This window comes from Lasioglossum baleicum, chromosome 6 (genome assembly GCF_051020765.1).
Source record: "Lasioglossum baleicum chromosome 6, iyLasBale1, whole genome shotgun sequence".
NCBI lineage: Eukaryota > Metazoa > Arthropoda > Insecta > Hymenoptera > Halictidae > Lasioglossum > Lasioglossum baleicum.
The window spans coordinates 14,907,611-14,932,640 of NC_134934.1; the positions used below are offsets into that span (position 1 = coordinate 14,907,611).

The 25,030-nt window shown below is 39.8% G+C and overlaps 2 protein-coding genes across 17 annotated transcripts in view; one reads left to right on the top strand and one right to left on the bottom strand.

The window, feature by feature from the left end:
* The first annotated feature begins 119 nt into the window (after positions 1 to 119).
* Positions 120 to 14,243, top strand: Fat-spondin (extracellular matrix protein f-spondin). Of its 2 annotated transcripts, none has more exons than XM_076425750.1 (12): positions 120 to 393; positions 8,358 to 8,546; positions 8,732 to 8,916; positions 9,616 to 9,807; positions 10,263 to 10,549; positions 11,115 to 11,518; positions 11,602 to 11,773; positions 11,948 to 12,194; positions 12,302 to 12,485; positions 12,566 to 12,729; positions 12,976 to 13,137; positions 13,624 to 14,243. In XM_076425750.1, exons 2-12 carry the CDS (start codon positions 8,366 to 8,368, stop codon positions 13,702 to 13,704), a joined length of 2,259 nt encoding a protein of 752 aa, XP_076281865.1. In that variant the 5' UTR covers positions 120 to 393; positions 8,358 to 8,365; the 3' UTR covers positions 13,705 to 14,243. The 2 variants fall into 2 exon arrangements, with proteins under 2 accessions (XP_076281865.1, XP_076281864.1); XM_076425749.1 differs by lacking the exon at positions 120 to 393 and adding an exon at positions 1,369 to 1,635.
* Positions 14,232 to 25,030, bottom strand: part of Trpgamma (Transient receptor potential cation channel gamma) — a 159,746-nt gene continuing 148,947 nt past the window's right edge. For 9 of the 15 annotated variants that reach the window (XM_076425741.1, XM_076425744.1, XM_076425734.1 and 6 more), the window contains 4 exons: positions 24,676 to 24,901; positions 22,813 to 23,175; positions 22,181 to 22,576; positions 14,232 to 20,494 (listed from right to left, as the gene is read on the bottom strand). In XM_076425741.1, coding sequence (XP_076281856.1) covers positions 20,331 to 20,494; positions 22,181 to 22,576; positions 22,813 to 23,175; positions 24,676 to 24,901 — 1,149 coding nt within the window. In that variant the 3' untranslated portion in view covers positions 14,232 to 20,330. The remainder of the gene's footprint in view (positions 20,495 to 22,180; positions 22,577 to 22,812; positions 23,176 to 24,675; positions 24,902 to 25,030) is intronic. The other 6 variants (XM_076425740.1, XM_076425737.1, XM_076425739.1 and 3 more) reach the window with 5 other exon arrangements.

Below are 25,030 nucleotides of genomic sequence, written 5' to 3' on the forward strand. Positions count from 1 at the left end.
TATCGAAGCTTGAAGCGAATAATTATAATGGAAGATTGTGCTAATAAAATGAACACTGCGAGATAGTTGACTGCCTCCCCGGAAGAATGATGCGCGGAAAAGTCTCTCTGTCACTAACTTTTGAACCGCCTCGGCAGCCAGTGCCGATAGTCCGGTTCGTCATCTCGTTTAGTCGCGGACGATCGTTCTCTCGTCTTGCTCAACATCCCAGTTAGTCTAGCTCACTGCCATTCCGTTGGCAGTGTTCGCGAAGGAAATCGGCGCGATCGTGTGTCTCGGTGGACCAAGTGCCAGTGCAATTTCCAATCCAACCGATTAATCAAGAAATCGCCAGCCGACTACCAAACAGCGGATTGAATCGTCCGCCCGGACGGGTTTACCAGTTTCGAACAGGTTTTGCACGATTTTTCAACAGTGTTCCAAAGACTCGCGTTGCTTCACTCTAATATTCCATACATGTATATACGCGTGAATGTGTTTGTAAAATAGTTAACCGATTTCCATGATTTCCGTCGTCGGACGAGGGTGAGAGAGTCTCGAGAGCGAGATTGCGAAAGTTCGCGATTTCTATGACGATTTTTACCGCGGTTGCAGCCGCCGTTAAGTAATCGGCTCGCAAATGTAAACCGCTTCGAATTTGGCCGGGAGCTATATACACCCTGAAGCGGTCGAATCAAGAGCTTGTGAAAGGGCGATCTTTCTCATAAAAGAAGCCGCGTGCAACGATGCACCGGCAGTACGCGCGAATTTATGCACCGCGGCCGCAGCCCTCTTAATCTTAACGCTCGGGTGTCGAATCGATTAGCTAAAGTGCATAGTGGAGTAAATTGTAACTTAACGGTTCAGAGAAATTGTAATTTTAACCCCTTAACCCTCATGTCAATAACCAAAATTTTCTGCGATATTCGATGACGTTGCAATTTATAGTTTTTACACCGCAAATGTAAATTAATTCTCTGATCATCCAAGAACATCAAAGTCTACAAACGTTAAAATAGTTTTAAAAAGAAATTGAAAGTTGTTTTACCCAGGTATTTGGTTTTTAACATGGAGGTTGAATACTGGAGATTTAAAAGATATGGTATTCGAACCCCTTCGATCCTAAAAATTTGAAGAAATTGTAATATTTCAGCGCTAAACCTACCGAGCATTAAAAGTAGCTGGTACAAGTTGCCTTATAAAAATAACAAGATTAAATTTATTTGGACTTTGTGCGGTTCATATTGTAATCTCTCTGCACCATTAAATATATTTATTTAATAATTTTTAGGTAGGTTTTTTTTAGTGTTAAAATCTAAAAATGTGCAAAATTGGTAATTTCGAGATTAACTTGTTCAACACTTGGAATTCCAAAAATTGTAGAAGTTTTTGCAATTATCGTCATTCATCAGTGTCGACGTCATCATGTCTGAAGGAAATTTGTTCCAAATCTAGAAAGTGAAGTTTACCCATCAAATGTGTTGCCAGTAGATTAACGAGGAACTAGAAAGGTGGTTGATCGGTTCGGCCCGTGAATGATTCACTTGTGGGATAGAAGTGGGAATAGTGTGTGCAAATAAAGGAAAGTGCAATTGTTAGGACCATTTATGAGAAGTCTTTGGGAAGCTGAATCGTTCTCCGACGCTCGGGAAGACGGTAATTGAGACGTTCGTCGCGGTTGTTGGACTGTCGAGGATTCTTTTGGCGAATTGGATGGATCTTTGGATGTTGTAACGTTTGTTATGTTCGGGAGTGTGATTTCTATTGATCTATTTTATATACCCATATTTTACTTCCGAAAATTAATAGCTGTATCCTAAAAATTGATGCGAATTAAAATAAATACACCTGAAATAGGGATCTTTACTTTCATACGTAGAATAATAAAAGGTATCGACTGATTTAACAAAAAAATTGGGCTGCATCGGTGCATCCACATAAAAAATAAGGTCATAGGTAGTTTTGTCGCATTATGACACGACTTTCTCCTTCATCATATTTTCTAATTTTACTTAAAAGAGAGCAGTAATTCATATAAAACATATTCTTCAGAATCGACTTAATTAAAAACAACTTCTCATCAGCAAGATCTGCTCTCTTTCGCATCACAATTTCACTCGCACAGAATATTCAACGAGGAACCCAAGACCCATATCTTCTTAATTAAAAAAAAAAATCAATCGCGAAAAAGAAACCCGCAGCCTTGCCCCATTTTAATTAACAACTAAATTAGCCGATGTCATTGACTCTGTGATCGTTCGCAGAATAGTTTCCCCATTCCCTATAGCAAACTTTCCGTCGATGCGACAAAAGTCGTTCAAACTTTGTTTCATGAATATTCGTCGGTAAGTCAGTCATTACTTTTAATTGCTTGCAATCAGCGAGCGTTGTGAGTCACGAGGAAACAGTCGGGGGCGTGATAACATGATGGTGAACGCGAGTTTAAGTTCCAGACTAGGTCTAGGTTAGGCTGAAAGGGCTGGAATCGATTTATTTTCACGTATCGTGCAAGTGTCTCGTCGATCTCTGCTAGATTTCTAATCATTCCCATCCTAATTACTAAAAGTGCGCACGGTGACTATCGTAATTAATACTAACACAGAGGATTGAGGATCGAAAGCGAAATGGGGTTAATTTTATAAACTATAGTCGGTGACGTCAACGTGGAAAGATTCACATTTTATTTCATTCAAGTCCACAGGAATTTGTGCGACGCATAGTGATGAGGCCGACCGCAATCGTGGCTAAAAGTAAAAAATTTCTTTCCGTAGTTTAGACATGGACATTCACGGTTTCTAAGAGTTAAAAAAAAATGCTCGAGTATCAAAATCAACAGAACTTGGTACGAATTTATTTATTTTGGACCTAAAAATGTTATCGCGGATTTTTGATACATTTATGGTTTAGAAAAATTTTCAAAAATGCTTGAGTATATCAAATTCGACAAATTTTTATTTATATCAGATCTACGAAGACTACTGCCACTGAAAATAACATTTCACATGATCCCACTATCTTAAAGTTTGCCTACAAAAATTGAAAATTGCATAAACATCCGCAGTCTAAAAATCAGCGACTCGAAAAACCTCAGAGTATCAATTTTAATTTCCGATTTCCGACCTCTGTGCGACGGCCACATCGTGCATATGAACAATACCTTTTGTGAAAATGGTTGTTTGCATAAAGATGCACCGGTAAACTTTCCAAACTCTGTTCTCCATTCTGCATTTCGCCCTTTGAGACACGTTCGATGGAACTTCTCGGTGGTCACAGCTCCGGGGTCAGAGGTGCGCGAAAATTGATTCGAATCCGTGCAATTTCCGGTCCCCGATGTATACATATATGTCGCCCGTTGCGGTGCTCTCCGTGTCCCTGATTCTGACGATCTCCGCCGAGACACCAGGCGTTCTAGAAACCTACACCTACATGCCGAGAGCGGCGATTCGCGAGAGCCGGTTCATGCTCCCGACCCACTTGCTGGATAGTTGGATACGCGTATAATCTGATGCATCTCCAGTTATCCTCGATTATTAGCCACTTGGCCACGTTTATTATTCCGCGATCTCGCGGAGAGATGCGAGATCAATTTCTCTTGTGCATGCGAGCTCGTTCACGGGAGAGTGATCCTGCGTGTTCAGCACTGTTCATCCCCATTTTATTTGCTTAATTTCATTCTTTTCCATCTCTATTTTATTCACTTGAATTTGCTCTCTTCAATTTCTATTTTATTTGCTTCGTTTTCTCTTCCTCATGAGGGTCCCATTTTATGCGTGACTCCCATTAATATTTGCACACTCTTAAAAAGACGATTACTTTTTTTAATAGGACCATACGGTTTTAACTTTTTCGAGAAGTTGGAATAATTGGTTTGCTACACAACGCGAACAAAATTTTTGAGGAAAATTGCAAGTTGTCGGAATTGCAGAGAAAATACTAAAAGTTGTACTGAAAATTTGAAATGCAACTTTTAGTATTTTCTCTACAATTCCGACTAACAGCAATTTTTGTAAAAATATCTCTTCGCATCATGCAGCCATCTAATTGCTCTAACTTCTCGAAAAAGTTCAAATCGTGTAGTCCAATATTTAAAAACTTATCGTTTTTTTTTTTAGAGCGTATACTATAGCTGAAGTATTTCCGTTTTCTTTTCTTTGTCTAATCATATTACTTGCGAATGAGCTGGTACAATGTATAATTATATGTAGCAGTGTTAATTGGATCGCACTGGGTCGCGACCATTCTCTAACGCATTAACATAATTTTATTGGATAGTTTTCTTAATGAGAATCGATCCAATCAGCAGCTTAATATATGTACGTACACAGATTACAACATCCTGTGCAACGATGAAAATGCTCCATTGACTAGCAACAACCTCCTTTCAAGTTCGATTAATACTTTCAACCTTGTTCATCACAAAGCTATCTTGTATCTTTAATGCAAGATAATGATTCAAGAGCTGTAATATAAGACAATCTTCAAGCAAATTACCATCGCGATATTATCAATGGGTATAAAACGTTGCGATTCAACCTGTATCCAGGACTCTTGACCAACGGGGAACCTTGAATTTTTAATCAGTAGTATGAAGAGGTTGTTTACACTGTTCAACGAAACATAAAATAAGTAGGCAGCAATATTGTATAAATACGTAAAAACGTAATCCAATAATTAGAATAATTAGAAGTTATTGTACTCAATCAGTGTTGGGCAAATTTTATTTTAAATAATAAATAAACGTGTGATTTTAATTGCAAATAATAACTAAACTTGTTATTTAAATAATTTCAAGAATGATGTATTTATCATTTCTTGTTTGCAAATAAAAGATTATTTATTATAACTGAGGTGGAAATCAATTAAATAGTTTTTGGTCTTCTCTTATTTCTTGTATTTTGTATATGTATACAATGAACACGTGGCGAAATTAATATCGTGATTACCCGTATGTATAATATTTACGTAAATACAACTATTTTTGTTGTACCAATTTGCTTGGGTTTGTTGCACGTGTTGTTCATCTGTCGGAGTTGCAGTTGTTGGAGCGCGGTGGTTGTAAATAATCGGCCGATTCGGAGCTGATCCGTGTGCGTTTCTTTTCTGCTATAGCAACCTTTTCAGATACACCGCCAATGGTAGGGTTCGCCCGGAGGGCGGATTAATGAATGAAAATACAATTTGATTTATGATTTGCTAATACAAATAATAATTGCAAATTGTATTTGTAAATAACAATTAACTTTATTATTTTAAATAAATTCATTTAGATTTGCTCAAATAATAGATAATTATTTTTGCGTTTTATTTGAATCTCCAAATAACAAATAACTTATTACTTAAATCATTATGTAAATAATTATTTATTTAAATAAATTTATTTATTGCCCAACACTGTACTCAATGTTGTACAATTTTCAACGTTCATTTACAAAAGAATTAATTACTGTCCAACTCTGCCACGGATTGAAATTTTGAAATAGCGTTGAATGCGTCAAACAAGCAGACAATAAACACAAGTATCTACTCGAATTTAAGTATCAATCATGAAAACTCAGCCACAAACACTATCTCCAATCCTCGAGTACAATTTCGCAATCAAACCTGGATCCCAAACGAAGATCAACGATCACACGCATCGATTACGGAGCTTAGGGTCGAAACACCATTCCCATCGTCACCGAGTAATCGGATTAGAGTTTGCCAGCTGGTCAGAGAGTTCGTCGACAAGTTTCTCTGCTCGATAAATCGGGATCAGAGAGTAGCCGGGGCCATTTATCAATGGCCACGCTTACGCGCAAGGCGAGCGTTGAAGTTTCTCAGCGCTCTCGTCACGGCCAGTTACATCGTCTCGTAACTTCGTCAGCGTTACATCACGTTCCGTGGAAAGACGATGCTCGTGTCGCAACGAGTGGCTCTCTTTGATCGATGAAGACCATCAGAGAAACTTCCATCGGCCGCGAACGCCTCGGGATTCTTCGAAACTGGACCATCGCTTCGGAAGCTCTCGATCAGGATGCTCGATCCTAATCCTCTCGCTCGTTTCCACCATTAATCAACCCCGCGATCGACCAATTGCACGAGTCTGCCTCCGAGATTCCTCTTGTCTGCAAACTCTGTTGCAATCGACAGTGATTTTGCAGCGAGAGACTAATTTCGGAACGGGTATATTCACAAAATCAATTAAACAGCAAAATCAACATAAGGCCTATGTTCGTATTTTCAAAAGACTGAAATGAACACAGATTTTTGAATTTCTAAAGACTAATTTACTTGTTTTGATATTGTATTTATTAATATTTAATATTGTTTTAGTTAATATAATACCTCTACGATTTCTGAGCCTCCATTGCTCCCACGGTTGTAGCACTATGGGAAACAAAACTGTATATCATAAATTAGACATCACTATTCAGAGTATAATATCCTTCTATAAAAAATTAATTGAACAAAAGCTTTTCGAAACAAAGTCATTTCGCAGTATTATTCTACGAAAATACTGGACTAATTCAAAATTATTTTTTGTATAATTATTTTGTTGTTTGACTTTCTACATTAAATACAACGTATATGCGTGCTGATCAGAATTCGGGACATTGACCTTAATCTGTGAAAGCTTATCTGGCTGTACGTTTGATTTTGTTGGATTGAGACTGATTTGAGATCCTGTAATTTAATTACGTTTCAAATTGTAATTTAGTTGAAATGTTTTATATAGTCAAACCTGTGTTTGCGCGGTAGATAGGGACCGCAGAAAAAAAACCGCAAAAAAAATATTCACAAACTTCATAAATAACTATAACAAATAGTTTTTCACAACATATTAAAGAAAATAGCGAGAAAGTGCTTTCCAAAGAAAATAAATAATTAAATTACACATGGAGACATTTAAAAAATTTTAATTTCTCATTTTAAACATGGAGAAATTTTCAAAATGTACATAATTCAATACATATACAGGGTGTCCTGCTGATATGAGATCAGCAGGATATCTCGGAGGACGTTGTCGTTATCAAAAAAGTAGTGTTCCTACAAGAAAACAATTAATACTACGTACTGTAGCCAGTCATATCAAACAACTTTTAGGAACACTTTTTTCATAATGACAACGTCTTCCGAGATATCCTGCCGATCTGATCTGATATTCATACTATACCGCATAAAAAAACGCACAAAAAACATCGCATAAAGAAAGACCGCACAAAAACAGGTTCGACTGTACATTGTTTTTACTCTTTGGAAGAAATTGCTTCAAACTAGAAAAATGAATGGGTGAAGGCAATTGTTCGAAAGGGTACACGAACTCTCGATTGCAGCACAGGCAATTAACACGAATTTTTTGCCAGCAAATGACGCGTGAACCCAAGGACCCTCCGCGATCATGGCATTCCGGTGGTTCGATTGAGTGTTCTCCACTTTATATATCGCGTTTCAGTCGAGAAAAGCGCGGAAACTTGTTCCTGGCACAACCTTCTCGGAGCGTAACTCCTAGCAAACTTATCCTGGAAGTTCCAACGCTACTTCTTAGCCGTTCCTTGTCCCCAGGAAGTCTTTCAATTTATAAAACTTACGAATGTTGGTTTGCCGTCTTGGTGCGTAATTTGTTCAGCTCTGAAGAGTCTTTCCACTGGGGCAACGTTCAAAAGAATCACTCTGTATTGAAAAATAATCCACTAGTGTATTTTACAGAGAATTTTGTGAGACGAAAATTCTTTATCTCCGATCATTCGGAAGCTCTTACCGAATTCTTCGGGATCGTTAATACAATAGAAATATACGTTTTTATCTAATCTGTTACATTCTCTTTGGCAACCTGTTCGAGTATTCCGGAAGTTATCCACTTTAATACACTCCAACTAATTTTGGAAGAGCAATCAGCAGCTGCTGCCATAGTTAGAACTTAGGGCAATTTTGTTAAGCTGTTAAGACTGATACGACTTTTGGAGTATGCAGAGAGACGAGCAAATTTCTAGGACACTTCTGATTGCACTTTCAAAATGATTCTCTAATGTATTTTTTATTCAGAAGATCTCCTAACGTCATATATTTACTGAAATTCCCCATAATTCACATTAAACGAACACGGGAAAAGTAAAGAGGTTATGCTACGAACGTTTTTTAACTTTGAAAGTCTGCGTTAAATTTGCAGAATTAGAAAATTCCGGTTTATCCAATACCATGTACGGATAGATTTTTCTCTGCAATATTTCAGCTTTAATTTAAGTCGACCAGCCTGTATAGTATCGAATAGCGTTTGTTTTTTATTTCCTTCCGAGTTAGGAAAGTGGTCCTTCGAAATTGAACTTGGTTTCAGTATTCACACCCGGTGCAAATTAACACTGATCCTTAACGATAGACAATTGATTAATCGATCATTACAGGCATCAGGATGTTGTTCCTGACCGTGGCAGCATGTTTATGCATCACGGTGCAGGCCGGATGTCCCATGAGGCCCACCTCGGAACAAACTACAGCCTCTAGGACCACTGGCGACGGCGGCTACAGGATTCTCATTAGCGGAGATGGGGACAAGTACATACCGAACGCAATCTACACACTCAGTTTGCAAGGTAACCTCCTATATTTCCTGTTTACACCAATACAATTGCTCCCTTCGCAAACGATCCCTTCCGTGGATCACTGGATAATTCAGGGGAAACGTTTTCAACTGCAGCATCGGGAACGACCCATGAATTTTGATGAGACTTCAGCTGCCACTAATGTAATATGCACGAATTAATCCCTCTGATTTCAGGCTCGAGAACGCACGAAAGGCTGCAACAATTTACGCGATTCACTTTGTCCGTTCACTCCCAACATGCACCGAACAATCCCGCTGCACGGGTCGGCTATTTTCAATTATTCCCGGACGCGCTGACCACCTTCAACGAGGACTGCGTTAACACCATCTCCGAGGCTTCGGACTTCCCGAAAAGCGAGGTGGAAAATCGTGAAATTATTTCGTGGGGAATGTGATCGTTCGCAAATTTTTTGGAATTTTTCTGCTACCTCCTCTGAACAATTTTAGACAACAAATGAAAATCCTGCTTGTCCAAACGGATCTGGTAGCTTCAGGAATTCTAAAAATTGTTCTAAAAATGTTCGTTCGAAATTGCTGGAATTTTTCTGCTGCCTCTTGTGAACAATTTTAGACAACAAATGAAAATCCTGCTTGTCCAAAAGGATCTGGTAGCTTCAGGAATTCTAAAAATTGTTCTAAAAATGTTCGTTCGAAATTGCTGGAATTTTTCTGCTGCCTCTTGTGAACAATTTTAGACAACGAATGAAAATCCTGTTTGTACAAACGGATTTTAAAGCTTCAGGGATTCTAAAAGTCGTTAAAACAGAACCACGAAGAAGACGGTATGAAAGAAAAGAAAAGTACAAAGTTTCAAAGAAGATCAATTTCGAAGATCGTAACTCGCTCAATTTCTCACAGTTTGTCTTCTCCCTGGATCTCCGATGCACCGGACGCGACGTGTACAATAAAAGTCGACAGATTCTCGATCACGGGATAGATCCCCGGGTTCTGGCCAATGTCCAAGCGTCGATGGTGTTCGATGCCTCGGCATTATCGTGGCCAGTGCTCGTGGAGTTCCACAAAACGAGACACTAAAATGTTTCTTACCATTGGCGTAGGTCCAAGTGATGTGGAGGGCACCGCCGACCGGATCAGGATGCGTTATCTTCACGGCTATGGTTCTGGAGAATAACGTGCGGTGGTATGCTGAAGACGGTGCTCTGTCCAAAACCTTCTGCGAGGTTGGCCCCAAGGAGGTCGAGGTGCTCGAGGTTGACAGGTGCTGTGCCTGCGATGAGGCTAAATACTCGGTGAGTTTCATCGTTGTTCTGCATCTTGATAAATTAGATGGTCAATGGATTTTGTGAGCAAACTGCGGAATTAAACAAATTTTTCTCATATTTTTTATCAAGGCATGTAGACTGTGAAAAAGTTAATTTTTAAAATATTTTTTTAAAAAATCAGTGTACATTAGAAGATTTGTCATTCAAGACGTACAAATTGGATTTTGAAATTTTCGTCTAGACCTAATAGTTTCGGAGATATTCAATAAAATGGATTTTTCACCCCAATGTCGGCAGCTATAAAAAAATACGTGTCAAATATTTTTTTCAGTTCTATATCATACCAAAATTTCATTAAAATCGGATTGTTACGGTTAGTTAACCTCCCTCCTAAGTGTATTGTTATTCAAACATCGTGGCCGATTTAATCTAATACGAAAAGTTGCCAGTATTTGAATGATTCTAACGCCCGACTGTCGCAGCTAACTATGGAGGGAATCTGGTCGAACGTGACCCACCCGAAGGACTTCCCGTTCTCGGTGTGGTTGACCCACTTCAGCGACGTGATCGGCGCGTCCCACGTTCCCGAGTTTTCCTTCTGGGGCAAAGACCACATTGCAACCGATGGCTTCCGTCAACTGGCTGAATGGGGCTCGGCATCGGGGGTCGAAGCCGAGCTCAGGGCTAATTCGAATAAACTAAGGACTCTGATTAAGTCCGCTGGTTTGTGGTACCCTAACGTGAATAGCAACACCACTACTAGCTTCAGGTAATTATTTTACCTTCGTGATTTATTTTAGAGTCGTTCACTGAAATTCATTTTCCTAAACGTTTCTGAAACAAACAAGTGTTGCTTCATGCTGAAATTGATTTTCCTGAATGTTTCTGAAACGAACAAGTGATTCTTTCTTCCTCAAATTGATTTTTCTGAACGTTTCTGAAACGAACAAGTGCTTCTTCATATTGAAATTGATTATTCTGAATGTTTCTGAAACGAACAAGTGGCTCTTCCTTCCTCAAATTGATTTTTCTAAACGTTTCTGAAACGAACAAGTGCTTCTTCATAATTATTCTGAATGCTTCTGAAACGAACAAGTGATACATCCTTCCACAAATTGATTTTTCTGAACGTTTCTGAAGCGAACAAGTGCTTCTTCATATTGAAATTAATTATTCTGAATGTTTCTGAAACGAACAAGTGTTTCTTCATACTGAAATTGATTTTTCTGAATGTTTCTGAAACGAACAAGTGCTTCTTCTTACTGAAATTGATTTTTTTGAACGTTTCTGAAACGAACAAGTGCTTCCTCATACTGAAATTGATTCTTCTTCAGAGTAGACAGAAACCACCCCTTGCTCTCGGTGTCCTCGATGCTGGGTCCATCTCCAGACTGGGTAGTTGGAGTCAGCAAGTTGAACCTCTGCAGAAAAGACTGCACCTGGACAAAAAGTGAGATAATCGATCTGTACCCTTGGGATGCGGGTACTGACAACGGGATCTCCTATATGTCGCCAAACTCTGAAACAAAACCGCGAGAGAAGATGAAGCCGATAACTACATTGTACCCCGAAGATCCTAGAGCACCTTTCTACGATCCGACTGGTAGACCTATGCTACCGTTAGCTCGGTTGTATTTGAACAGAGAGAAGCTGATTCCTAGGAGCTGCAATGAGGAGATTCTTCAGCAGCAAGTGGCTCAGTTGGAGGTTGCTGAGAATACTGAGGACACTTCTAGACGTAAGGATTATTAGCAGTTTTAATACATTAATGAGTAGTGGATAAGGAAAGAATCATAGTTTCCTTATTATTGTTTAATGAAGCCGAATGCCAGACCACGGAGTACTCAGCCTGGTCAACTTGCTCGGTGAGTTGTGGTAAAGGATTGAGGATGCGGACCAGGTCCTATCTGATGCCAGAGAAGGCTGCCATGTTCCAGTGCAATAGACAGCTAGTCTCGAAGGAGATGTGCGTCGCATCGATCCCAGAATGCTCGTGAGTCGACCATTAGCAATTTGTTTAACACTCTCAGTCTAAACAGTGGTCCATCAATTTTTTCAAATACATATGTATCTTTAATGATTCCCACAAGTGGTGCATTTGAATTAAAGATCCCTATTTCAGTAAATATCATTAAAATTGAAATTGAGCTAAGATTGACGATTACAGGGGGGAAGAGGAAACGGAAGAAGATGGCCTGCCAGTGCTCAACAATCAATTCTGCGAGACGACCGAATGGGGCGAATGGTCCGAGTGTTCCTCGTCCTGCGGAATAGGGATGAAATTGCGAACGAGAAGGTTCAAGGATCGTATGGGCCGCAAACGATGTCCTCACGTCTCCCTCGTTGAGAAAGAAAAATGCATGGAGCCACCCTGTCAGGGTGCCGTTGAGGAACAAATTGATCCCACGTGCAAGGTATTTTGCGTAAATTATCCTGTGCGGATGTGCTGTATCTTCCATTCTTCTGACACATCCATCAGAAGTATAGTTGTATAGAGTTACAACATTTTCTTTCCTTTCAGGTGACAGAGTGGTCTGATTGGTCGCCTTGCAGCGCGTCTTGCGGAAAGGGGGTGAAGTTGAGGACCAGGTTGCTGATGGTCGAACCTTCTGAACAACACAACTGCTTCTCCAAGATGGAGATGCTTCAGCAACGACCTTGTTTGGAGCAGGCTGACTGCACTTTCGACATGGCTACAGCGAAAGGTAATCTTCCAGGATTGCTCATCAAAATCTCGAAGAAATCTTCTCTCAACGCTTATTCGAGTATGTCTTTATTCTTCCAGTGGTCTGCATGGAAGAGGCAGACCCCGGACCTTGCAGAGGCTACTTCCAAAGATGGGCCTTCGTTCCCCAGAAGCTGATGTGCGTGCCATTCGGCTATGGTGGTTGTCGCGGCAACAGGAACAACTTCTTGACTGCCGAGGAGTGCACCAACACCTGTGACATCGTTAGTACACCTCTGGAGCTGTGTCCTAATTGATTATCTCGCAGCGATAAGATTGTGTCGTCGATCCGAAGTTTCCTCATCGAAACTTATCAATTTGTCAGCTGTCAGTTTTGGATAGGACCGTAGAATATGCTGTATTTCTTGTCCCCGTCAACAATTAGCAACGATTTTAGCCTTTCAATTATGACATAGGACAGTAGGACATGTCACAGTAATTGCCAGATTTAATGAGGAAATTTTCATCAGGTGAGAGCGATCCTCAGTGGCCAGCCAGTGAATGCGACCAGTCCTCAGGAATCGCCTAAGTCGACTGCTCCAGTTGACTGTCTTGTCTCCACCTGGTCACCTTGGACCTCCTGCAGTGTCTCTTGTGGCACCGGCCGTGTCACCAGCTTCAGGACCGTTAGGGTAAGTAAATCGAGCAGCCTCTTCAAGCTAGTTTCTGGAACCAAGAAGTCAGGACCCTCTGAAGGACAGGCATTTGTTTCCAATTGCTTTTCACGATTCTAAAATGCACAAGACCTGCATTATACGTTAGACCAGAGCAAAAAACACTTTTTTTACGAAATCGAAAACGCTCCACACAGGAGAAGTTGTGGTTCGATGCCTCAAGGTTGCGCATTAAGCCCAAAGTTTGAAAATTGGGGGAACGTATCAGGGTTTTTAAGAATATCAAAATCGAGGTATAACTTCGAACCAAAACTTTTCCCGTGTGGGGCGTTTTCGGATCAAAAAAAAAGGTTTTCGAGAGACGTCACCAACTAGATCGCAAAATTCGCGAGCGTGTTTGTAGATGTAGACGGTTCCCACGGTCTGTCGGTGTAATCATTAATAAGTCACAGCACCAGCTAACGATTCTCCCTGCAATATGCATCAAAGTCTGCGAATTTTTAGCAAGAGCCGCAGAACGGTGGGCGTCCTTGTCCCAAGAAGATGCAACGTCGTTCAAGATGCCAGCTCGCACCGTGCGAGTAACACTTCAAAGTAAACTTGATCCAAGACCGGCGGAGCTAAAACAGCAAACAGAGGAGACAGGGGATACGTTCGTTTTTCGGTGGGTGTCGTGCGATCAACTCCTCGCGGCTCGAAATTCCTTTCTCAATTTTCTTCTAAAATGTTTCTCACATTGTATGACATTGTTCTAACATCTCGAAGAAGTTCAAATCAATATTAAACAAACATTAAACAAGGTGTCGTCTTTTCAAGAAAGTCCGTATATTAGTGGAGTCACTGTGTTCATTTTGTACTTACGGGAACAGTTGCTCAATTCAACAATAGAGTTTCACTTGAAATTTGATCGGTGCACATTTTATGAAATGTTACACCACAATTTGCAGCAGCGTTATCACGTTCACTTGGAAGAGACATCAAAGTTACTGACTAGATTTTCGAGTGCAAAGGGTTGAAGCGTGTCCTCCGTCGAGACTCGCTTCCTATCAAAGAGAATCTGCAAGCTTCTCTACAAGAAAAAACAAATATGATGGGTACGAAATAAACCGATGTATCAGAATAAATGGTATTTTATTAATGGTCAATCGTGATCTTCCTACTCCCGGTCGAATTGTCGAAAACACGTGGCAAACGAACATAACCGAGCTGTTCTGCCTTATTGCGTTCGAGTCTCGCGTCGTAACATGGCTCGCCAAGCGAGTGGCCGTGAACCCAGGGAATTATGCTGCTACGCAGATGTATGTATAAGGTAAATCGTTTGATAAACAATCGTAGGAGCTGATTACGTTACCCTGATCACTGTACGAAAATCGTAGAATTTGCTGTTCGCTAATTGCGTTCATTTTATCAGCACGACACTAGAAGTATCGGACACGTTCATTTCGCATTTCGAATTTTTTATCATTCCAATTTTCTGATCAAGCATACAATTATTGGTAATTGCGAGCTACTTCCAAATAAATTTACTCTGCAGCATATAACTTGATTGTAAATATCCGTTTTCACAGACATTACAATGAAGAGGAAAAATAAATAAAATTATTTTGAATTAAGTCTTTAAATTAAATTCTAAAGCATATTGTAACGTGATTGTAAATATCCATTTTCGCAAATCATTCCACAAGCATCGCAACGAAGAGGAAAATATAAATCACTAGAAAATTCCTCCCAGCAAAAATAAATTAGAATACCCATTAATGTACATCGATGTGAGCGTTATTTTACATTAAAAACTTCGCAGATACCAAACCAGCAAATGTATGGACAGATCGATTAAAATCGATTCGTTCCTCTGAATTTTCAACAAAATGTTTGCGCTCGATACTTCCAGCGTCGAACGTTGTACAAAACCGATTCCAACGGAGCAAAGCGTCAACAGAACAGTTCACTATGATATCTCAACTATAATAATCTCGTTCGACACAACCGGATCCTGTCCCAGACAGGTATGATCCTTTCCCGCAAGACGTCGGTGCTTCGGTGAAGTATGCAGTCAGAAATGATATTAAATTTTCGAGTCTCGTGAAAAAATTCCGCTACGTTCGTACAACTATAGTTCACCTTTCGAACGGTAGGTATACGATTCTATAATTAATTATGTTCGCCGGCTTATTTCGTTAATAAAACAGTTGGTTCCGTGGTTTTGTATTCTTGACCCGTTGTTTCTTCTTTTTTTGGTATCATTGTATCATCGTTGATCCTCCCACACTTTCGTCCCTCGCATCGCGTCCACAATATTTCCTTATTTTTACAATTAATGACCGCGCACAATGTAACATTCACTACGACGTTTGCCAAGTGGACAGCTAACTTTACATTTACAATAATAATCTCATAAATAATACACGTAGGCGGTACGCTGTGACTATTACGATCTGTCAAACTCGCGATCGACGATTAGAAAAACTATAACATAGAAGAAACAATCGGAAGAGGACTCGCGAATTTTAATATTTGAAGAGATATGACCAAAGCTTTCATTTTGGTTTGTTCCTCTGATCGTGTTTCGCGAGTTCGACGATGTATTAACATTAATGGTACTCGTTATTATCATACGTACACGTAATATCTAGGAAGTAGTACGGATCTTTGTCTGTTTTAGGCCTCTACTCTAAGCTACTCGGCTCGTTCTTTTGGTCGTGACACCTGCGCCTCGTTTTTCCTTCAGAGAACAGTCTCGGAAATCCAACGAAACAGAACCAAAGAAACCTGGGAGTCTTCGCTGAACCTCCTCGAAAATTAAGGGGGATCCTTCTCGATCCTTTGTCTCCCTCCTCAGTCAGCAAATTCGAGCCGACAATTTTCCACGACGATCGAAGAATACGCCGCCGCGCCGCCCTCATTCCCAACCATGAGAACCACCTTTCTTCTGCTTCTTTCAGTCTATCAGCGCACCTCGAACTAATTGGGACGTCGAATTGCTCAAAAGCATCAACAATAAGAATTAGAATTTGATTTTGCTAGTACCATCCTTATTGAGATTTTTCCGATGTAGAAGTATTGTTAAACGATATTAATTAAAGGGCGAATTGATCATTCTATTGGTTAGGGGTCCGTAATTAATCGAGGTACAGTGGCATGCCGAAAGAAGAGATCCGTCGCACAGTGTGTCGTCCAATGGAAAAAGTCAGAATAAATCAATTTATTGTTAAAATTGGGGCTGAAACTTTACTGTCAAACCCCGCGCATTCTTTCAAACATGAGTCCCTCGCAAGCTCGATTTTTTAATTTGATTTCTACAGGGTGTGTTTAGTATTATAAGACCTTCCAAACTGCAAGACGATTTTTTAAAATTAATCGCAATTTGCCCTAATTTTTTATGTTTAACATTAATCAACTTTGATTCGAGTTTTAAAAAAAGTACCGAAAAGTCCTCGCGTGATTTTTTTTCCATTGATTGGTGGCACATTAATATTAACCCCTTAACCTACGATTTACTTGCCAAAAATTTTGGCCGAAAACGTAAACAAGCCCGATCATCGTAGAATATTACTGGCATAGCCGATCATCGTACTACGGGCTATGTCCGTAGTTGTAGGTTCAGGGGTTAATTTGCACATATTTGTAGGAAATATATAGGTGAAATAATAAAAATCTGCGTAGTCCTTCGAAGAAATTTGTTGCAATTATTTTTTTCCTTTTCCAATCGATTTTACTTTGCATTTTATTTCAAAAAGTATTAAGCTGCTTTACTCGAAAATGATTTAGAGTTATGACTGACACACTGTGCGCCGGAAAGAAATAGAGTCGATTAGAGTGATCTGACTAGACTTCGTTCAACGGGCAAATAAAAAAGTATGAAACGCCTTGTCGAGTCCGGCTGGCGATAGAAAAGCTCCGATCTTCAGTAGACCAGCTTTCTGAAGCGGCTAGGATAAATTCGACGTGTACGCGACTCCGCTAAAACGACGATAACAATCCTTTCTTTTGTTATATATAGTAGTCACCGACTCTCACGAGTTAACGCGGGGAGAACGTTACGGTCGGATCGAACTTGGGTGGATCATTGAAATCATCCCTAGGATCTAAACGATCATCCTCAAACTAAAAGATAGAATTTAGCTGCTCTTTTCATTTTGAAACGATTTTTGTATTCTTTTCATATTTGCTAGTTTCAAACTATATTGGATTCATAAAATTTGTTGGTGCATTTAACAAGCTGGAGTTTATATTTTCTGTTAAAGAATTTATTTAGAGCATAAAATCCACGATCTACGAGATAAAGTAGATTCCGGAGAGAATGGCTGGAGAATGGGGAGCTTGAGAGCCTGCCCTGTCATTCTGATTTATTCCTACCTCGCACGAGTACTAAACTATACATATTTCTACAAAATATTCTGCAAATTGAAATAAACACGAAACGAATATACTCCATCCCCTAAGTGTCTCATCACCGTAAAAATATTTTACGGCTGTACAAAAGGAAGCAAATAAAAGAGAATATCTGTGTTTAATAAATATTCTTGTTTCGTACGAAAAACATTGTTCGCCTATGAAATTCAAGGAATAAAAAATCCGTGTATTTAAAAACACCACTCACTAGCTAAATAAATATTAAGAATACGTAACAAACCGGACAATTATGTGATTGAAAAGTTGAAACAGCTGTGAATGTTTCGTTTCACTAAAAATCCGAAGGAAGCTATCTGCAAAGCCAGCCAAGTCCAAACCAACCACAACCATTCCCGTTTTCATTGGTACGAGATCGTCCGACTAGTGCTGACTAGGCTAGCGATTGTCGACCCACTCGCCCCTTCCGTTCTGGCAGTAGTAGCAGTAGTAGATCGTAGGATGTCACGGAATAGATAAAAATCGTTTCTAACCACGATCGCCGTATCCTCGATCACCTGGCCGAGTGACCGGGAGCGTTCCGACCCTGTTCCGATCCTTAACGCGACTCCCCTATCAAACATGAATGCTCACCAATTAACAATAACTATAACCCCTATGTCAATACCAACAATTTTCTACAATGTTGAACAGGATTGCAGTGAAACTTTAATTGCTCAGATTCGATACTATTTATATGTAAAATTTATTTCTGATTATCTGAGAAAGAAGTAGTCTATGTTATGTAATTGTAATATTTATTGTGGAGAACATGCACCAAATTTTTAAGGTAAATTGAAAGTACAGTAGATATTCTATGGACGCAAGAAGGTGTTACACGTTGGATGAAAAAGAAATATCCCCTCCACTGCAGGGCAATGCCGCAGGGGCCACGAAGCTCGAGCTGCCTCTACTAATAGCTGTACCACTAATCCAATCGTAAAAACAAACAAGTTTCATTTGTTTCCACGCGCTGTCCTTTTCTACGTTTGACTCGGTCTTTGAAGCACAAAAAAATAGTGTCCGTCTACGAACTATGCAAACGAATCTCCCCGAGGCTCTTGCGTCCATCGAATATACTGAGGGATGATATATTTATTATTTGCCAACGAAAAGATATATCGAATTTTGGGAATGAACTAAATTCTTTTTTTCTCAAGATAAATTGAAAGTGTATACTGAGGGATGATTTATTTATTTGCAATTTTGGTACTTGCCAACGAGAAGATATCGCTGCTCCGGAAGTATAATGACACAACTGCAAAAATTGATGATTCGGTTTAATTCTTCTATGAGAGTAGTTTATAGACATTGTGGGTTATTATTGCAACTTTTAAGTTATTTCAATTTATAAAATAATTAATACCAGCCTCGATTTACAGTATGTCGATTTACAAACATCTAGTAAATGCATTTTTGAGCCCGCCACCACAATAAAGTCAATTTCACAAAATTTTACAGTTGTGTCATTATATGTGCTTCCGGAGCAGCGATACATCGTATTTTGGGGATGAACTAAATTTTTTTTCTAAAGATAAGTTGAAAGTGTACACTGAGGGATGATTTATTTATTTGCAATTTTGGTATTTTTTTTTCAAGATAAATTGAAAGTATATACTGATGGATGATTTATTTATTGACAATTTTGCGGGATGAATGGAAAGTAGATATCTAGATGGTACTGACACGAGGGTTAGCAGGAGATCCCGAGAGAGAGAGAGCAGCGACCTGTCGACGAGTAAACGAACGTTGTCCGTGACAAGGGAAATCGATGATCCTGCCGGAAGTTCGGTCGTCACAGGATCTCGACACGCTATTCTCGAAACTCACCCTCTCTCTCTTTCAAGAAGAAGAAGAAGAAGAAGAAGAAGAAGAAGAAGTAGAATCCGTGTCGTAAAGCGCCGTTAAGAAACTCCCTGATCGTTACGTGGGAACGCCTTCGAGAACGAAAGTTGATCTCCGCTGAAGAGAGCTAGGGGAGTTTGCGTGTGATGGAAGAACGTCGATCGTGTTGAAGTCGCGAGTGTTTCATGATAGTCATTCGAAAAAAGTCGTGGAAAAATACGATGGTTACTAGACATCGGCTTACATGCATTTATGACAAAAATGAGTAGGTGTAATTGAAACCCTTATTATTTTCAACCTATTAAACATATTAAGAAGGAAAAAAGGTTCGTTGAAACTCAGAAAGAAAAAATCTAATGATTATACATATAAGCGAATACTTAGCTTCTATTTCTCATAGTCCGAGATAGATTTCTGATGAGCCTCAATCTATCGATTAAAAACCGTCCTGTAAAAACTAAAACCCCTCTAAATCCTCAACTTACTGATTAAAAATCATCCAATAACAATCGGTTGAAACTACAGGCTACAAACTAAAAGGGGGATTAAAAGGAGTCGAATAAATCTATTAAAACTCACTAAACCATCATGAAACCATCGCGAATCCCGGGTATGCAAGGAAGAAGGCCCGCTAACGTGAGTCGACTCGCGAGTTCGTGTTCGACGGTCGCATCTTACGTACGGTATAATATAATTTTATATATTATAACTATATATAATATAATATAGTTTCTTTCTGTGTTTAGTCTCGGCGAGGTGCGTCGTCGCGAGAAAGGCATCGTTGTGCGTGTGCCGACGACGACGACGACTCACGATCGTCGGCGATCGATCGATCATGATCACCATATCCACCGATCGATGTCGTCGTCTCCAATACTTCGGAGGCTGTTATTTGGTGGTTTACCGAGCGAAACTCCAAGTTTGCTCAGGTCTGTTCGCTAGCTGAGACGTCGCCTAACTGCGACTAGGGGATCGTCTCAGAGCCAGCCACCGGTAACATCGTGACCGGATATTGGTTCGATCCCTGGAAGTCGTTGAAGCTGCGTCGCAGAGCCGTTCCTCTTCAAAGTCACTGACAGGGAACCACTGGCTACCACGCTCTCTTCGGTGGTAGACGGTGTCAGCGGGATTGCCGTGACCACTGCCAACAGAAACCAACCGCAAATCTATCTTCAGTCGTCCCCCCGTCTTTCTCTCGTTCGTGGAAGCACAGTTTAGCAAAAATGTTCGATTCTATTAGGTCATTCGAAAATGAAAACTAATTTTTTACCAATTAAGATTAAGTTTGTCAGGCAATTTAAAGATCCCATGCTCGTAGAATTTCTGTTTTCTATTAGCAATGAATAGACTGCGGATCTTCATGCATTTATGGTTTATAAAAATGTTGAAAAACTGCTGGAAAAATTTCGTACAATTTTTATTTATTTTCGACCTAAAAATGTTATTACTAGACTGCGGATCTTTATGCAAAATAAAAAGTTTCTTCATAGATTGTTAGAAACAGGAGTCAAAGATTCAAGGGGAAGGAGATTCAAGAATCAAGGAGAACCTTGATTGATGGAATTCGAACTCTCTATAAGTACTTCGAAAAAAAAGTACTCCCAAGTATACTCGAACCTTTGCCAGACAGTTTCGAACCCGTTACAAGTACTGTAGTAAACGTAAATAATACTTGCAAGTATACTCGAATCTTGGTCGAACAATTTCGAAACTTTCGAAATTTTTATGAATATCGTTACGAATTTCCGTATTCTTGCACGCTCCGTGGTAGTTTGGAATGTACTTTGCGACAAAAACTCTCTCTCTCTCTCTCTGAGATATTGTATCGAACATTATCTAGGTGATGTCGAGAACAATCATTTGTATATGTTAACTGCATTATTGGATCCACGATTGAAAACATTAGCTTTTTCTAAAGATGAATCTATCCCTCGAGCATGGGATGTCTAGACTGATACAGCCACTAATTATACTAATAATGATAGTTCATCTACAACATGTGATAGTTCACAGACGCAAATGTCCGAAAATCTGCACAATAGCGAGTTATCAATTTGGTCATTCTTTGACAATGAAATAGCAATTACAAATAATACGATACCTATCTGATCGTCTGCTGTGTTAGAAGTGGAAAATTATGTAAAATCACAATATTTAGAATGCAAAGAAGACCCGTTATCATTTTTATCAAAAATTGCATGTGACTATCTTTGTATAATCACCAATTCTGTACCTTCAGAAAGAGTGTTTTCGAAAGCAGGAAATATCATGGATAAAAAAGAAATAGGATAAAACCAAGTATTGCAAATGAAATATTATTCTTAAATAGTTACGAATTTAATAAAGAAAGTGCTTAAAACCTACTGTGCAGTTATGATTTCCAAGATTCGAGTACTACTTGTGAAAGTTTCGATTACTTTCAACATCGAAGTACTTGTAATTCTCGAAACTTGTAAGTACTCATTCCGAGGTTCGATAACTACTTGTATACAATGAATACTTTTCAAGTATAATCATTGAAACTTTTATTGCTTTTAAGTAGTAATCAAAACCCATGAAATGAAACTTGGTTATTGAACTTGACTCGGATTCGTGAGTACATATTGAACTTGATCCCATCCCTACTCTTCACTACTTGAAATTTTACCCACTCATTTTGCCCATAAATGCATTAAATCCGCAGTTTAGTTATTACCAATGAAACTACGATATTAATCGATACCACTTTCTTCAAAGTGTAGAAAAATTGAAAACCCCATAAACATTCGCGGTCTAGCAATGAATGATGGATTGAACATGAAAGATTGGCCTAAGCGAAGTAACTGACCAGGTTGCTCGCTAACGCTGGCGCCATCAGTGTTGTCTAAGCTAGGCTGTTGACTCTGCGTGCCATCGTGTCTCCTCGGCATGATGCCTTGTTGAATTAATTCCGGGCCCCTGATGGGCACGCTGCTGGCTCTGCATAGCTGTTGCCTCTTCGCGACAGCGGACGCGAATGAAGAAGTTAGTCTATGCACTGGTTTCTTCCTGAGTGTGTTGAGGGCGCCTAGACGGTGAGCTCGCATCTGACGAGCATCGTGAGGATGATGGGACCTGTGTGGATGGGGTTGAACCTCCGGTCCACCAGTCTCCAAGGATGATTTCGAGTCTGTCGATCCTTCCGACCTGGATCCACCGTCTTCAGAGCCTGGGGAGTACACTGAAACCTCCGAACGAGATCTGTCTAGAGAAATTACGCTTGTTAGCTAAGGTAGCCAAAAAAGATTGCTCCTTGTTGCTTTAACGAGCTTGTTGGACTACGATCTTTCTTGTGTTCGAGAACAGAAATGAGCTTTTTTTATTGTTGATTGATCAATGCATAAAATCCACTGACTACTCATTTCATTTTCAATAACGTTGCACCGAAAATAATTCTTCAGAAATCATGAACAAGCGTCTCCTAAAGTGTTTGTAACTTACTGATCAGTCTGGACATCCTACTGCTCCTAGCAAACTCGATAATGTTGCCCCATCCCCTTTTCCTCGAGCCATTTCTCATCCTAGCCTGCTCACAGGATAATCCAGGTACACTGTTAGTGCTGGTGCTATGTGGACTCTTTTTCGGCGTGGTACCAGGCCCGAATAGTCCACTCAAGGTAGACCCAAAGTCCTGGGAGTTCTGTTGCTGCACCTGCTGCTGTAACGCAACGAACTCGTCCACCGGTGGTAAACTCCCGCTTCCACCTGGTTGGGGACCGATGTTGAAACCCTTCATCAATCGTCGTTCCTTCTGACGGTTCTTCTTGCCGCCCGTACCTATGGACAGCTCTTTAACGCTACCGTCTGCGTGGGACAGACAGAAAAACCAAGGACTATGCTCAAGCTACTACAAAAAAAAAAAGAATTGCCTGGGAATTGGATACTTGAAGCTTGACCCTTCGCACTCGGAGCTGTATATACAGGGTGAACCACGAATCGTGATCAGTAGAGATTACTGACAACAAATGATAGGTGTATTTGGAAAAAATTGAAGGTGGCCTTTAAAAATCATGAAAAAAAAAGAGTTGACAAAAAATTTGCTACAATCAGACTGCTAATAGCAGAGTAACCTCTACTGATCACGATTCGTGGATCACCCTGTATATATCAGACAATGTTTGACTAAAAAGTTCACATTTTTCAAAATTTTGAAGGTTTTCGTCCTTTTTAAAAAATAACCCGACAATGGATGCCGTACGATAGTATCTTGTGTCACTAACAACAACAGAGAGATGTTTTGGGCGAATTTCTCAGATAATTGCATGAAGGTATGTTTTAAAAAATACATTTATCAGTGTACTATGATGCTGTACCGTGATAACTGTTGTTAATTACGCCAAACCTAACCAACAGGTGAAATTAGACCACCCTTTGTAACCCGATCACGCGGGGGTGGCTTTCGGGGGCGAGAACTTGCGCGGACTTCTTAATTCCAAGTTGAACCCGTTAACGACTACGTAATATCCAGGGCAGACGATCCCTAATTGCATTAATTAGCCCCCCGTTGCTCGCCGCATGATTAATAGCGCAGCCGGAGTATGGAACTTCGGAACTTTCATTTACGGGGATCGAGCCCGCACAGATCCACCCCCGAAGATTTCGTATTCGTGAAGGGTGGACGTTCGGCTTCGGGGGATGTTCACGCTCGACGTGTGTGAACGATAAATACAGATTTCTGCTTCGTTTAATGTCTGTGTTAAATTAGATAGGCAATACAGAGTTGGGCAAAAATTTTATTTGAATAAAAATTTCGAATAAAGTGGGTTTAAAACCCACTTGGAAAAAAGCCACTTTATTCGAAATGTTTATTTAAATAAAATTTTTGCCACTCTGAGACAATTTAACAATTTATTTTGATGATTAATCATTACTAGACTGCGGATATTTATGCATTTATGAAGAAATTGTTTCGGTAAAATATAAGACGGGAAAAGATTTTAAAAATTCAAGAATGCTGTAATGTTGTTTCCAATGTAACAAAGTCTTTAAGGGATCAAATCAATGTTTATATTATTTCTGCTTCCCATCAATCAAAACATTTTTATTTTGCATAAAGATCCGCAGTCTAATCATTACAATGTAGACTATTAGAAAATTCTCTCTATTAAAAAATAAATTGATGTGTCCTTTGACGGTGTTGAAAGAATTATGTATGTAGATTTAGGGGTAGAATGCACCCTGCATTCGCCAGGCAAGGGGCGAAAGGATCAATAGCGCAACTATTGCATATCTACGAAGCGTATCTAACGAAAGATAATTGTGCTGTAAAAGTATAATTATTTTTCTGTGGACAATCAAGCTCACCAGTCCCTGCTCCGCTTGCCGTGGACGTATTCATCCCCGAGTTCTTCAGGATCTCGATCAGCTCGTAACGAAACGCGCTAACGTCCTGCTTGATCTCGTTCACATCATCTTCTGTTACACCTTGGCTCTCTGCTTTCTTTTGTTTAACGGTGACGTACCTTCTCACCAGGTTCCTCATGATGCTTTGGTAACGATAGTCCCTCTCCGACGCCTGTTTCGCCTTCCTCTGCAAGCAGGGATCATAAAGGCGTGTCTGTTGTTATTTTCAGGGTCGGCAGTTAGCATAGACCACCAACTGCAGGAGTCTGACTTGTCAACTTTGCTTTTGCGTATTCTTTCATTTGATTCTGGGACG